This window comes from Bos grunniens, chromosome 18 (genome assembly GCF_055505025.1).
Source record: "Bos grunniens cultivar Pamir isolate PY7600 chromosome 18, Bosgru_T2T1.0, whole genome shotgun sequence".
Lineage (NCBI taxonomy): Eukaryota > Metazoa > Chordata > Mammalia > Artiodactyla > Bovidae > Bos > Bos grunniens.
In genome coordinates this window covers 16,176,240-16,190,465 of record NC_141182.1, presented here as the reverse complement: position 1 = coordinate 16,190,465, position 14,226 = coordinate 16,176,240, and the positions used below count along the sequence as shown (strand labels likewise).

The 14,226-nt window shown below is 36.8% G+C and overlaps 1 protein-coding gene across 10 annotated transcripts in view; it reads right to left on the bottom strand.

Annotated features, from left to right (window-relative positions):
• The window catches only part of PHKB (phosphorylase kinase regulatory subunit beta), a 227,997-nt gene that overhangs the window by 45,480 nt on the left and 168,291 nt on the right, over positions 1-14,226 (bottom strand). For all 10 annotated transcript variants that reach the window (XR_015145436.1, XR_015145437.1, XR_015145433.1 and 7 more), the window contains 4 exons: positions 7,424-7,479; positions 6,813-6,906; positions 1,507-1,590; positions 937-1,041 (listed from right to left, as the gene is read on the bottom strand). Coding sequence is in view for 5 of the 10 variants with exons in the window: in XM_086350564.1 (XP_086206690.1) it covers positions 937-1,041; positions 1,507-1,590; positions 6,813-6,906; positions 7,424-7,479 (339 nt within the window). In the remaining 5 variants the exon portion in view is untranslated. The remainder of the gene's footprint in view (positions 1-936; positions 1,042-1,506; positions 1,591-6,812; positions 6,907-7,423; positions 7,480-14,226) is intronic.

Here is a 14,226-nt window from a genome sequence, read left to right as displayed (position 1 = left end):
TTTGTTCTTAAAAATAATCAGATCACCAGATCACACATGTCTTAAGGTTGCCTTGTTTGCCTTTTTTTTTTTTTTTTTTGAGGCCTAACAAATACAGTTCAAGAGTAGTCTCAGGGAAGGAAAATCAACCCAAGGTTATCATCCAGAAGATTAATTCTCACTCCACAGTTTATATTACAGTAGGTAGGAGAGATTGGGCTGAATCTATATATACCATCAGAAACATGGAGAGTTCTTTATTTGATTCAATTTCTATTAGCATCATTATCACATCAAACACACACATAACATTTCACTATGTACCAGGCACTATTCTGAGGGCTCTGCATGTATTAACTCCTAATCCTCAGGACAGTCCTGTTCAGTTACATAGATGAGAAAACAGGAACACAGAGAAGTTAACTAATTTGTCCAAGATCACACAGCTGGTAAACAGTGGAGTCAAGATTTTAACAAGTAAATCTGGCTCCAGACTTCATGCTCTAGGCCATGACTCTAAGCTTCTCTACTCTGCAAATGGAAAAGGGAATGAAGGAGATTTTAACTGACTGGGTATTATGAGTTAGGTGAGGTTTTATTTGAAATTCTTCATAAATAAAATCATTTTGCTAACTCACCTTTGTTCAAAAAGAGATAAATTTACTGTTATATGAACCTGGTTTCCAAAAGTTTCCCCTCTGCTTTTATAATATATATATAATCCTTTTATTCCATTTGTAGAAGGTAGAGCAAATAAAGTCATACAACTTTATATAAAACAGAATACATCTATTATTCTAAGGCTGCAAGTAGTTTAACTCCCCAAAACTATGCAGATGTTGTTTAACTTTCATATTTGATACTGTGTTAATCCAGTAGCATAGGCCCAGGAGCACTTCATTTAACATACAATAAAATCAGTAGAAACAAAAACATCCCCTTCAATTAAAAGGCTACCTTTATGTCATCTATCAGTAGCAAAACATCTTGAGACATGTAGAAATCACTAAGGTCAAAGATGATAGGGTAACAAACCACAGTCTTTCCTAGAATGCGATAAATCTGTAAGCAATAGTAAAAAAAAAGTCATATATCCATACACACATATATATGAAACAGACGAAAGGCAAAGGTACAATACTACAGTCTTAAAAATTAAAACTGATGTTTATTCTGAATAAGCAAATAATCTTATAAAATCTATATAATATCAAGAAATTTTAGTTTCTTAATTGAATCAGTATGCTGATAAAGTAGTTCACCTCTATTGTAATGGAAAAAATCTGAGTAAATACTACTACAATCAGATATCTTACTATGCTTAGAAGTAACAGTGAGATGCGTATTTATTTTTAGAAGAGTTCATGATAGCATACAAAACTAATTATTTACTTGTAGAAAATAATAATTGAGATAATTAGCACAAGTATGATGAAACGTGCAAATGGATGCACAACAGGTCAAACATCATTCTGGTCTGTGGTATTACAATCTGAAGACTGCTCTATAAGGAAATTTCATGAGCACCTTTGATGTACCGAGGCAGCCAATAGGTCTATCTGGCCTTCCGCAGAGTCCTAATTTTTCATTGACACCCAGATGGAAATAAGCCTGTAAGACACAAATATGTAAATCAGAGCCAGACAAATATTAATGCTTTTCGTTTTTTTTGCCCCACCTCAACTACTGCCCTGCTAATTTCTGATTTTTCCAAAGAGGCCAGGGAAAACTTTATTCAACGGACTTGCAGGAAAACAAGACAGCCAATGACATCAACTTAGATTCTGGGGCACTGGGAGATTTGAGAGTGAAACTTTTGAGATCCATTTAGCAATATTCTAAAATTCAGCACTGTTCTTATATTATCATGTCATAAATTTACAACTTGCATGGCTCTACCTGATTCACACAAGAACACAGAGAGACAGATGCTTCCTATGTGATAAAACTTTTCACTATTTAAAGTTTAAAAAATCAGGGCCACATAACTTCTACTAGATTTCCACCTTCAATTATTTCCTACCAACAAGAAAATATCTTTATTGCTTTTTCTGATTATATGAATTTTATGAAAAATTTAATCCATATCCTACAAGGGAATGATCCTGTTACTCTCTCAATCCCTTAGGCAACAACTCTTTCACTTTGGCATGTGTTAAAAGGAGTGTAATTTATTGTTTGATCCCTAAGAAACACTGGAAGTATAAAATATGGTTACATATTTTTAACAGTACAAAGATAAATATATACCCATATCATACACACACACACACGCACGCACACACACACACACATGCATATATTTACATAAATGGGTTCATATACTATATAATCTGGTATTCCAGTTTTTTAAAATTAGTATTGTTCTTTGCTACAAAGTAAAAACAGACCTAGAATGAACTAGATGTTAATCAGTGCCAGAGGATGAGTGCCTAATCCAATTAAGAGGTCTCCTTACCGTATTTAAAACTAACATGGATTCACCTGATGAAGGTAGCTCCCAATTTTTTGTTATTTCAAAACCAATTCAGTAACCACCTTTTGTCAGTGTAGTATTACTTCTGCAGGATAATTTCCCAGACTTGATAGAGTCAAAGAGAATATATATTCTCTTTCAAACATAATGCCAGGTTGGTCACCCTCCAGAAATAATGGACCAATTACATGTACATTAACAGTGCACAGGCCATTTTTGTCACAATGATATTTCATTTTAAACAACTGTATTCAAATATTTTGTGGTTGACCATTTTCCTATATATTTAATAGCTATTTGTATGTTCTATACATTTTTTCCTTTTATCAAATATTTTACTCAATTTGCTCATCTTCAATGTTGTTATGAAATGTGAGAATGACAGCATATTAATTCAAACATCATTTCAGCATGTGGTATTTCAATCTAAACAATTTTCTGCTAGGAAATTTCACAAGCACCTTTGATGTGCTGCTTGTTTATGCCACCTACGACTAAATTTATTTAAATGTGTCAATCACTTCCTTAATGGCTTTTTGGCACTGGTGTTACTCTAAGATTGGACTTTCCCTTCCAACAGTTATAAAATGTTCTAATTTTTCTTTTAGTAATTTTATATTTAATCACTAAAAATATTTAAATCTTTAACCTGTCTGGAATTTATTTTTGTACCTGAAGAGAGGCAGACATCTAACTTAAATTTTTTTAAATGTAAAATAAAACCAACTGTCTTTACACAATCTACTGACTATGATTTGAACTGATTTCAAGTATCAATCTCAACATACACAAAATTAACACCATTACCAGAGCTCTCTGTTCATTTTGTCATGATGCACACATGTATGTCAGAATTAGGTCTGTCTCTCTCCTTCTGCACTGACTATACCTAGAGAATAGCACCCCCTGAGTTGGCACTGTGCCTGGCATACAACTGGTGCTCAAAAAATACTTGGTGGATGAATGAGAAAGCAAGTTAACGTCCTCTGGAGCCACATGTACTGTGCATATTAATTCTGGAATAGTAGTGGTTTTAGACAAAGCCAACTAGACAGAAAAAGTTCTCTATAAAGCATTTTACTGTATAGGCTGCACTGAAACTGCCAGGCACAGCACGAGATGGAGATACCCTTCCTTTGTATTTACCTAGGTAGAAAGGAAATCTTTAAATACTACCCAATTACATTAAAAGCAGCTTCCTTAAATTCCTGAGCCACAGAAGGTCTATGACAATTAGGTAATCAGATGCAGAATGCTCGCTGTATTACAGGATGCAGATAATACTGTTCCTATGTTATATACATTCACAACACTTAATGTGCTGAAACATACAGTAGGGACAAAACCACCCAGAAACCCAGAAATACTTCATTCTCTTGGGTTGGCCAAAACTTTTGTTCAATTTTTCTGTAAGATGACTCTAGTAGCACTTAGTTGTCTAACTTCATTCAAAACAACTGTTGGATTGTATTGTGACAGCTGTCATATCAGTGTGCATAAAAAAAAAAAAACAACTTAGCAAATTGGTCAATTTTTGTGTAGCCATTTTAATACTGAGGATGGAAGGGAAAAAAAAGCAACATTTTCAGCCATTATGCTTTATTATTGCAGGAAAAGTAAAAACACAACCGAAATGCAAGAAAATGGTTGTGCAGTGTATAGAGAAGGTGCTATGATTGATTGAACGTGTCAAAAGTGGTTTCTGAAGTTTCATGGTAGAGATTTTCACTGGATGATACTCCACGGTTGGGTAGACCAGTTGAAGTTGATAGCAATCAAACTGAGACATCAACTGAAAACAGTGTTATACCACACAAGAGATAGCCAACATACTCAAAATATCTAAATCAAACACTGAAAATCATTAGCACCAGCTTGGTTATGTTAATCATTTTGACATTTGGGTTCCATGTAAGTTAAGCAAAAGAAAAATCTTCTTGATCATATTTCCACATGTGATTCTTTACTTAAATGTAACAAAAATGTTCTGTTTTTAAAACAAATTGTGACAGGCAATGAAAAGTGGATATAACTGTACAATAATGTGGAAGGAAGAGACTGTGGGGCAAGCAAAATAAAACCACCACCAACCACACCAAAGGCCAGCCTTCATCCAAAGAAGGTTACACTGTGTATGTGGTGGGATTGGAAGGGAGTCCTCTATATGAGCTCCTTCAGGAGAACAAAATGATTAATTTCAATAAATAGTGATCCCAGTAAGACAAACTGAAAGCAGCACTCGACAAAAAGTGTCCAGAATTAGTCAACAGAAAATGCATAATCTCTCATAGGATAACGGAAGACTGCATGCTTTTTTGATGACCAGGTAAAAATTGCTACAACTTGGCTGTGAAGTTATGATTTGCTGTATTTGTGACACTGCACCTTCAGATTTCCATTTATTTTTGTCTTTAAAAATTCTGTTAATGGAAATAATTTCAATTTCCTGGAAGACTGTGAAAGGTGCCTGGAAAAGTTCTTTGCTCAAAAAGATAAAAAGTTCTGGGAAGACAGAATTATGAAGTTGCCTGAAAAATGGCAGAGGGTAGTAGAACAAAATGGTGGCTACGTTGTTCAATCAAGTTCTTGGTGAAAATGAAAAAATGTGTCTTCTGTTTTTACTTAAAAATTCAAAGGAACTTTTTGGCCAACCCAATAAGTCTTCACTTTGTAACAGAATGCTTGCTACCACATCTGTGATTCCTCAGCACCTTGGACTAACATTTATCATAGTACAATCAAAGTGGATTGTCATTAACAATTTTTTTTCTGTCATCTCATGAGATTCAGAATTCACTGACTAAGAACACAGGCAGGGTCATTTTGTCTACGTGCCCCATATAGTGCTCTGCATAGAGCAGGTATTGCTGATGAAGGAATAAAATGCCACAATCATGTCATCTAGAGCCATGTTGGTCTTTTAAATCTTGACTGCATGTTGTCTGGTAGAGTATAGACTCTAACGGAAAGAGTTGTTGATATCAAAATTTGGCCTGAAAAAAACAGATTCAGGTTAATTTGCTTTGAAGGCATGTTTATCAAAGAATAATAACCTTTGTCTGGAGCTTTCAGTGAGAGACCTTAAAAGTGTATCAGCAAATACAGCCTGTACCTGAATGATAAGTGCACAGTGTAACAGCCTTGGATTTTCAGACCTTCCATGCTGCCTCCTCTCCTTACCTAGGGGATCCTTAACTTTCCTCTTGGACTCTTTTTGCCTCTTCTACCACGAAACCCAGCTTTCCACCATGTACTTCTTAGTGTGATTTTAAAGTGTTAACCTCTTCTAGGGTTCCTAGCATTTTCAGCCGTTATCTCTTTAATTAGGGCAGAAAAATTCTAAATTTGTTAAGGACTTTTGACGAGCTGGTGCTCTGGGTTACCTCTGGTTTTGTGGCCAGTGGGTAAGGTCCAGTCTGATTAGCAACAACACTGGGGCCTTGCATTTTCCCTGCAATGTGCGCCTCACTTCTCGAAACTTTTATTCTTTTTGTAAAGTCAAGGCTTTAATCAAAAACATTTATATCAACTTTATTGACTTCACTTTGATCACTTGAACAAACCAAACACTTCCACCAAACACTGTGGAAATTTTCCTGTATTGCTTTTAACAATTACCAAATAAAAACAGTCGTTTATTAAATAATTAGTGGAGATCAACAATTTCCTGTCCCTAATGAGCAGGAATATTTCTAAACTCAGGCACTCCTGGATACATCTGTAGAGCAGTGCATGCAGAAGGCCTCAAAAGTCACCACTTTTAATTCAATCCAGTAGGTATGTAACTGTATCAAAGATAAATTCAGTTGTCACTTTACAATTATATTGAGAACCAGCAAACCAAAGAAGATAGGAATCACTTCAAAGAGTAAGGCAAGAGAAAAAGGGCAGTAGTTATTACCAACAATATTTAGGTGAGAACATTTCTTTAATAGTTAAAGGGAAAATCAATCAAATGTAAAGGTTAATTTGATACACCACTACTAATATTAAGGCTAATTTGTTATTTAATTGGTCAGTCCAGGTTAGTAACACTTTAGCAAGGAGTGGAATTAACAAGACCTATGAATATAATGCACACACACAATGCAGTTGCTTTTTAGTAACAATGTTTGATAAAGTGGGTCTCTCAGCTTAATCAAAGACTTTTTTTTTTTTTTTTACTTTTTTTTTTTTTTATTCTTCCAATTTTATTTTATTTTTAAACTTTACATAATTGTATTAGTTTTGCCAAATAAGACTTTTGCATCAATGACCTTATTTTAGAATTGGATTTTAGCTATGCTTCTTAACTATAAGTAATCATCATGCTCTAGTACCTCTACAAAGGAGACAGTAAAGAAACAGCATCACTTACTTTCACCAGCTCCTGCTGGGCCCAGATCTGAATGGGTTCCACCTGTTGAGGAGTTTGAGTCTGAATACCATATGTGTTAAGGAAAACTTGAAGGCTAGAGAACAAAAGGAAAAAAAGATATTGCATTTATTAAAAACAATGATGAAGGGGGAGGAGAAAAGGTGAGAGACTGTGCTAGCTGGGAATGTCTTATCATGTGTTAAATACCAGCAATATGTCATCTGCACTGAAATCCACAGGCCCTCTTTGTGGGGGCGGCAGGGGAGGTTCTTCACAGAGCATCAGATGTGAGCTCTGGTGGCTGGCAGTGAGGTCAGTACTAACTTGGGGGGTGATCCCCATAATCTGTTTGCATTAATTTCTCAAAACTATATGCTGGGCAACACTGGCACAGGTCACAGACTTTAATATTTGCACCATCTAAAACAAAATTGTTTTTAAACATGAAAATGTTGTTCTGACACTTAAAGTGACATTAGTGACATCCTAGAAACCCTGTCAAGGGGTCTATGAAACTAATTTCTACCACCATACACAATATTATAAGCCTAAAGCAATCAACCCCCTTCCCTCTCTGTCAAAAGAACATACCACCCATCTGGATTTCATACCGTTGGCTTTCTGCTATGAGTGCTACATAAACAACCAAATCATTTTCCAGTGGACCCTGTAATACAGAATAAGAGAGGGGAACATTTTAAAAGATCTGATCGTCACTGACAATAAGGAGAACCAAGGACAACATTAAGCACCTCTAAGCAGTTCATTAAAATGACGGACACCAGCTGGCTCTAAGCAGTCTCCTCTCCTTCCTTCCTCTCCATTTGCCTACTAATCAATTTGATGGTGTAGACAGAGTAATGGAATACCAAGGAATGGAAAGCCATAAATCTCACCACTGCCAGAGGGCCAGAGGGGCTAGACTTTCAGGGCTATTTTGAATGATGCATAAGAGTAGTTTAGGGACTGAGAGTCATTTTCCATCATTTAACTATGACGGGAAGAGTAGGAACTAAAAATAAAAACCCAACTTACATATTCTCTAAAAAAAGTGACTGTGAGTTAAAATTGCTCATTCGACATCTTCACCGCAAAAAGCTTTCCCTTTTTTTGTTAGCCAATTTTCCTTGGGCACCTTATACATCAAAATAGCTTTATTCTAATATACAGCTTCTACAGTAGAGAATGAACTACCCAGTTGACTATATAATTAACACTGTGTTAAATACAAGCTGTTGGGCTTAATAGTTCTAATCAAACATAGTGCTGGACATTTATTATTCTTTTTTGTGTGGAAAAGATTCACTGTAGCATATATTATGCATTGTTAAAATGAACCCAATTTTAACTTGTATATAATTAACATTAAGAAGCACCAATAAACTACAGTATTAGGCTCTGAAAATACTGATCAAACATAATTTCTTTATAGTAATGAATCCAACATTCCCAATAGTATGCTGTAAAATGTTTGATTTACCATCAGTCAGCTTCTTTCTATGGTATTCAATATGCCACTAGAATTTACGTGTGACAGAACGCAAGAAACACCAGAATACATATATCAGCAGTAAATAACATACAGTAGAAGGATGGTTCTCAGAGTCATCATGAAAATGCCATTTCAGGCAGTCCTCAATGTGATTTAAAAGAACAGATGAGAGAAAATATGATGGAACAACCCCACAAAAACAAATACACATTAATAATGCTATAAATTCTATTTTTATTTGATAAAAACTTTAAAAGTTGATGTTACTCAAAAAGATGAGAAAAAGTAATTATTCAGAGTCTCAAGACTTCTAACAAATAAAAACATTAAAATTTATTTTTCTTGGATGAAATTTATTCATCAAAAGGAGAAGTAAACTTATGGTGTGCCATTATCTTGAGGACAATTGGAGTTTTTAAATAAAAAGCAAGTGAATACATCTATTAGAATGCAGACATTATTCCAAATAAAAGGTAATTTGTAGATCCTAACTGGCGATTAGGTATCTTCTTTTCGAATCACAGGCCCGTTTGGGACAATGTTGTTTCTATTTGCATGACAGAGCACTCAGATCTAAAATGCCTACTACAACATGTTGAATCAGAGTAAGCACCTGGTTAGGGAACTATTTGATGGTTGAAGAACACTTCTATTGTGAAAACAGCATTTCAGAAACTTCCAATTCACAAACCGTCTACCATAATGAGCTTAGGGTTTTAACCCTAGCCCAAGTAGGACCCTTCACCCCACTTCTTTTCACAGAAAAATTTTTGCATGATCAGTCCCACCACAACAATTCTCTTCCAAGTGACAAAGTTGGAACTACTTTTCTCTGTATTTTCATAATTCTCTTCAAATCACCAAAATTGTTGTCTAAACCAATGAAGTCTCTTTGAAAACTTCCTAATAATAATTAACAGATTCTATTTCTGAATGGTATTATTCTTCATAATATTATAATACTTTCTGCTTTTAGGTTCACAAAATATGTAAGAATACATACACACACACACACACACACACACAAATATTCGAAGGACTCCAAGATGGCACAGAGGTAAAGAATCTATCTGCCACAGAGTAGGAAATAGCAACTCCAGTATTCCTGCCTGGACAATTCTATGCACAGGAGAATCTGAAGGGCTACAGTCCATGGTGTCGCAGAGAGTCAGACACAACTGTGCAACACGACTGTGCAAGTCAGCATGCACGCATACATACTCAGTGACTCCTCTCACATAGAATACACAATGTCCTAAAGTGATGGTTACTGTTGCCATTGTTACTTTTCAATCCTGAATGTTGCTATAGAAATGAAAAGAGATGGGACTACTTCCTAGTGGTCCAGTGGTTGAGAATCTGCCTTCCAATGCAGGAGAGGCGGGTTTGATCCCTGGTTAGGATCTATTAATAAGATCCTACATGGTACAGAGCAACTAAGCCCAAGCAAGCCAGTTAGTGAGCCTGAGGAACTAAGACCTGATGCAGCCAAAAAAATTTAAAATAATTATTTAAAAAATGAAAAGAGAAGAAGATTAAGGTATTTTATCAATTACTTTATCAATTATGGTATAAGGGAAGGGTTACAGGATTTTGGTGACAAAATTGGTGCAAATTAGACGATCTCACCCTCTTCCACCACCACCCCCACATGCATACACACAGACACCCTGTTTAAAACTCTCCACTGAATTCCCATTGTTCACAGAATAAGAACCAAGCTGCTTACAACAGCCTACAAGTCCTTACATAGTCTAGCTCCAGCCTACTATTTTCTCATTCTATTCTCTTCTTCACCACATTTTGGCCACACTGGGGTCTCTCTGTCCCTTGAACATGCCAACTATGTTCCTATCAGAGGGCCTCTGCTCTTGTTGCACTCTTGCTTGGAATGTTTTTCCTTTAGATTGTTGCATGCAGGTCTCAACTATCATCCCTTCCTTAGAAAGGCCTTCATGTTCTACCATGGCAGCCCTCCTCTGTTACTTTGCCTTATTTGTCTGCTTCACAGTACTTGTCATTTCTAGAAATTACTTGATTTTATTTACTTATATGTTCACTGTTATTCATCCCTACCAGAAAACAACTCCCTGACAGCAGGCAACTTGATCTATCCTGTCTATCGCTATGGCCCCAATGCCAAGAAAACATGCCTGCCACACAGTAGGTGCTTCCTATCTGATGAATGACTGCCCAGGCAAGTTTCTCTATGTTCTTCTATGTTTATGTAAAATAAAAAATGAGAATAATGGTATAGGAGGCCTAACACAAAGGCGGAGGATCAAACAAAAGAGAGCCAATAGAAATATTTACGAACCTTGATCTGCTAAACAAATGATATTTATACTATTATTTGCTGTATGACTATATCAATTAACCTCGCTAAGCCTCAGTTTCCTCACTGGTAAATTGGGATAATAAAAGTATCTACTTTACACAGTTTTGAGGATAATACATAACATACATAAGCACTTAACTGCATCTGACATGCTCTTTTTTCTCAATATAATATACATACTTTATTTTTTATTGAAGTGCATAACAATTTAAATAATGCATATTATTATTTAAATTATAGATATACAATATGCTGCTGCTGCTGCTAAGTCGCTTCAGTCGTGTCCAACTCTGTGCGACCCCATAGACGGCAGCCCACCAGGCTCCCCTGTCCCTGGGATTCTCCAGGCAAGAACACTGGAGTGGGTTGCCATTTCCTTCTCCAATGCATGAAAGTGAAAAGTGAAAGTGAAGTCGCTCAGTCGTGTCCGACTCTTCGTAACCCCATGGACTGTAGCCTACCAGGCTCCTCCGTCCATGGGATTTTCCAGGCAAGAGTACTGGAGTGGGGTGCCATCGCCTTCTCCAGGTATACAATATAGTGATTCACAATTTTTAATGGTCATATTCCATTTATAGTTATTATAAAATATTTGGCATATACTCTTAAGTGTTTAAAAAACATTAGCCCTTTTATCAATCCAGTAACATGACCACAATCTTGGATCACTGTTACAGGCTTTCTGGACTTTCTGCTTCACGTTTGCTTCTGCCTATCTTTTGTACTTTATGGTCAGGTTAATTTTCTTTTATCAGTGATTTTCACAAAGGAGGTGGTCAAAAAATATTTGTTGAATGAACGAAGAAAAGGGAAGGAAGGAAGGATGGGTGAGTAACAGATTTTTATGTCATGTTTAGGATATCACTTTATACTTCAAAACCAGTATTTCCCAAATAAAGCCCCAACTTCCTGATGATCTTCACAACTTCACTGCTCCCTGCAGTGCCCTGCTTGTGTCCCCTCTGTTTGCTTTAGAACACACCATTAAACAAACAAACATCATGTTCATCTCAAGTTTCTGTGCACTGTCCTATCTTTGGACTGTTCCTTTCTGCTTATCCAGTTTCTGACTCACTCTTTTCAACCTGGTCCCCTCTACAGAGTCCCACAAACATCAGGGTGCTAAGACTACAGTCTATCACCAATAGCAGATGATGTCTGTCGGAGTCACCTGTCTTCTCTCTGCCAGGGCTTTCTGCAAGCTTATGAGTGGTCTGTATCACTACAGAGTGCACCTTTGAGGACCCTCTCATGCTCTTTTCTCACTTAGCATGTACTCAGCACCTTATACCTAAAGAAGGCAGTTGGCACCTATTTGGTAATCTGGAAGAATATTTTTAAGATAAATATTGTTACATTTTTATTAGCAATACAAAAATCTTCCCCTCAGCATAAAAATAAATATTTGCAAATTTAAACAGGATATCTCTAACTAAGGGAAAGAATCCTAACTAAATGCACACATATTTTTAATAAGCAATTAAGGAATGTATGAGCTTTCCTGGTGGCTGAGTGGTAAAGAATCTGCCTACCAATGCAGGAGATGTGGATTCGATCCCCGGGTAGGGAAGATCTCCCTAGAAAAGGAAACGGCAACCCACTCCAGTATTCTTGCCCACATAACATAAAATTTACTATCTTTATCAGTTTTAAGCATACAGTAGAAGAGAAACTTTTATAGCATACCTTGCCCATGAGCTGGGCACTATCTATATTAATACTGCAACCCATCTTGCTCAAAATTTTAAACTATGGTAATTAAAACACTGCACATACATCTGTCTAGATTCTAGTTTTCAAATTACCCAAATCAGATCAAAGAAAGTAACAAGGCTAGATTTTCAGCTAGGAGTTATAAATAAAATAGTAAAATACAACTTTCAAAGAGTATATAGAGAAACTTAAATGTGAATGTACCCTAATGGTTTCCCTTCCCCTCTTCTTTTTCAAATTTAATTTTAATAATTAATATAATTCAATTATTTGGATCATAGAAAAAGCAAGAGAATTCCAGAAAAACATCTACTTCTGCTTCATTGACTATACTAAAGCCTATGACCATGTGGATCACAAAAACCTGTGGAAAATTCTTAAAGACATGGGAATACCAGACCACCTTACCTGTCTCCTGAGAAACCTGTATGCAGGTCAAGAAGCAACAGTTAGAACCGGACATGGAACAATGACTGGTTCCAAACTGGGAAAGGAGTATGTCAAGGTTGTATATTGTCACCCAGCTTATTTAACTTATATGCAGAATACATCATGCAAGATGCTGCCTGGATAAAGCACAAGCTGGAATCAAGATTGCCAGGAGAAATACCAATAACCTCAGATATGCAGATGACACCACCCTTATGGCAGAAAGCAAAGAAGAACTAAAGAGCCTCTTGCAGAAAGTAAAAGAGGGGAGTGAAAAAGTTGGTTTAAAACATTCAGAAAATGAAGATCGCATCCAGTCCCATCAGTTTAATTCAGTTCAGTTGCTCAGTTGTGTCCGATTCTTTGTGACCCCATGAACTGCAGCACGCTAGGCCTCCCTGTACATCAGCAACTCCCAGAGTTTACCCAAACTCATGTCCATTGAGTCAGTGATGCCATCCAACCATCTCACCCTCTGTTGTCCCCTTCTCCTCCTGCCCTCAATCTTTTCCAGCATCAGAGTCTTTTCCAATAAGTCGCTCTTTGCATCAGGTGGCTAGAGTATTGGAGTTTCAGCTTCAACATCAGTCCTTCCAATGAACACCCAGGACTGATCTCCTTTAGGATGGACTGGTTGGATCTCCTGGCAGTCCAAGGGACTCTCAAGAGTCTTCTCCAACACTGCAGTTCAAAAGCATCAATTCTTTGGTGCTCAGCCTTCTTTTCAGTCCAACTCTCATATCCATACACGACCACTGGAAAAACCATAGCCTTGACTAGATGGACCTTTGTTGACAAACTAATGTCTCTGCTTTTTAATATGCTGTCTAGGTTGGTCATAAATTTCCTTCCAAGGAATAAGCATCTTTTAATTTCATGGCTGCAGTCACCATCTGCAGTGATTTTGGAGCCCCCCAAAATAGTCAGCCAGTGTTTCCACTGTTTCCCCATCTATTTGCCATGAAGAGATGGGACCGGATGCCATGATCTTAGTTTTCTGAATGTTGAGCTTAAAGCCAGCTTTTTGACTCTCCTCTTTCATTTTCATCAAGAGGCTCTTTAGTTCCTCTTCACTTTCTGCCATAAGGGTGGTATTATCTGCATATCTGAGGTTATTGATATTTCTCCCGGCAATCTTGATTCCAGCTTGTGCTTCTTCCAGCCCAGCATTTCTCATGATGTACTCTGCATAGAAGTTAAATAAGCAGGGTGACAATATACAGCCTTGATGTACTCCTTTTCCTATTTGGAACCAGTCTGTTGTTCCATGTCCAGTTCTAACTGTTGCTTCCTGACCTGCATACAGGTTTCTCAAGAGGCAGGTCAGGTGGTCTGGTATTCCCATCACTTTCAGAATTTTCCGCAGTTTATTGTAATCCACACAGTCAAAGGCTTTGGCATAGTCAGTAAAGCAGAAATACATGTTTTTCTAAAACTCTCTT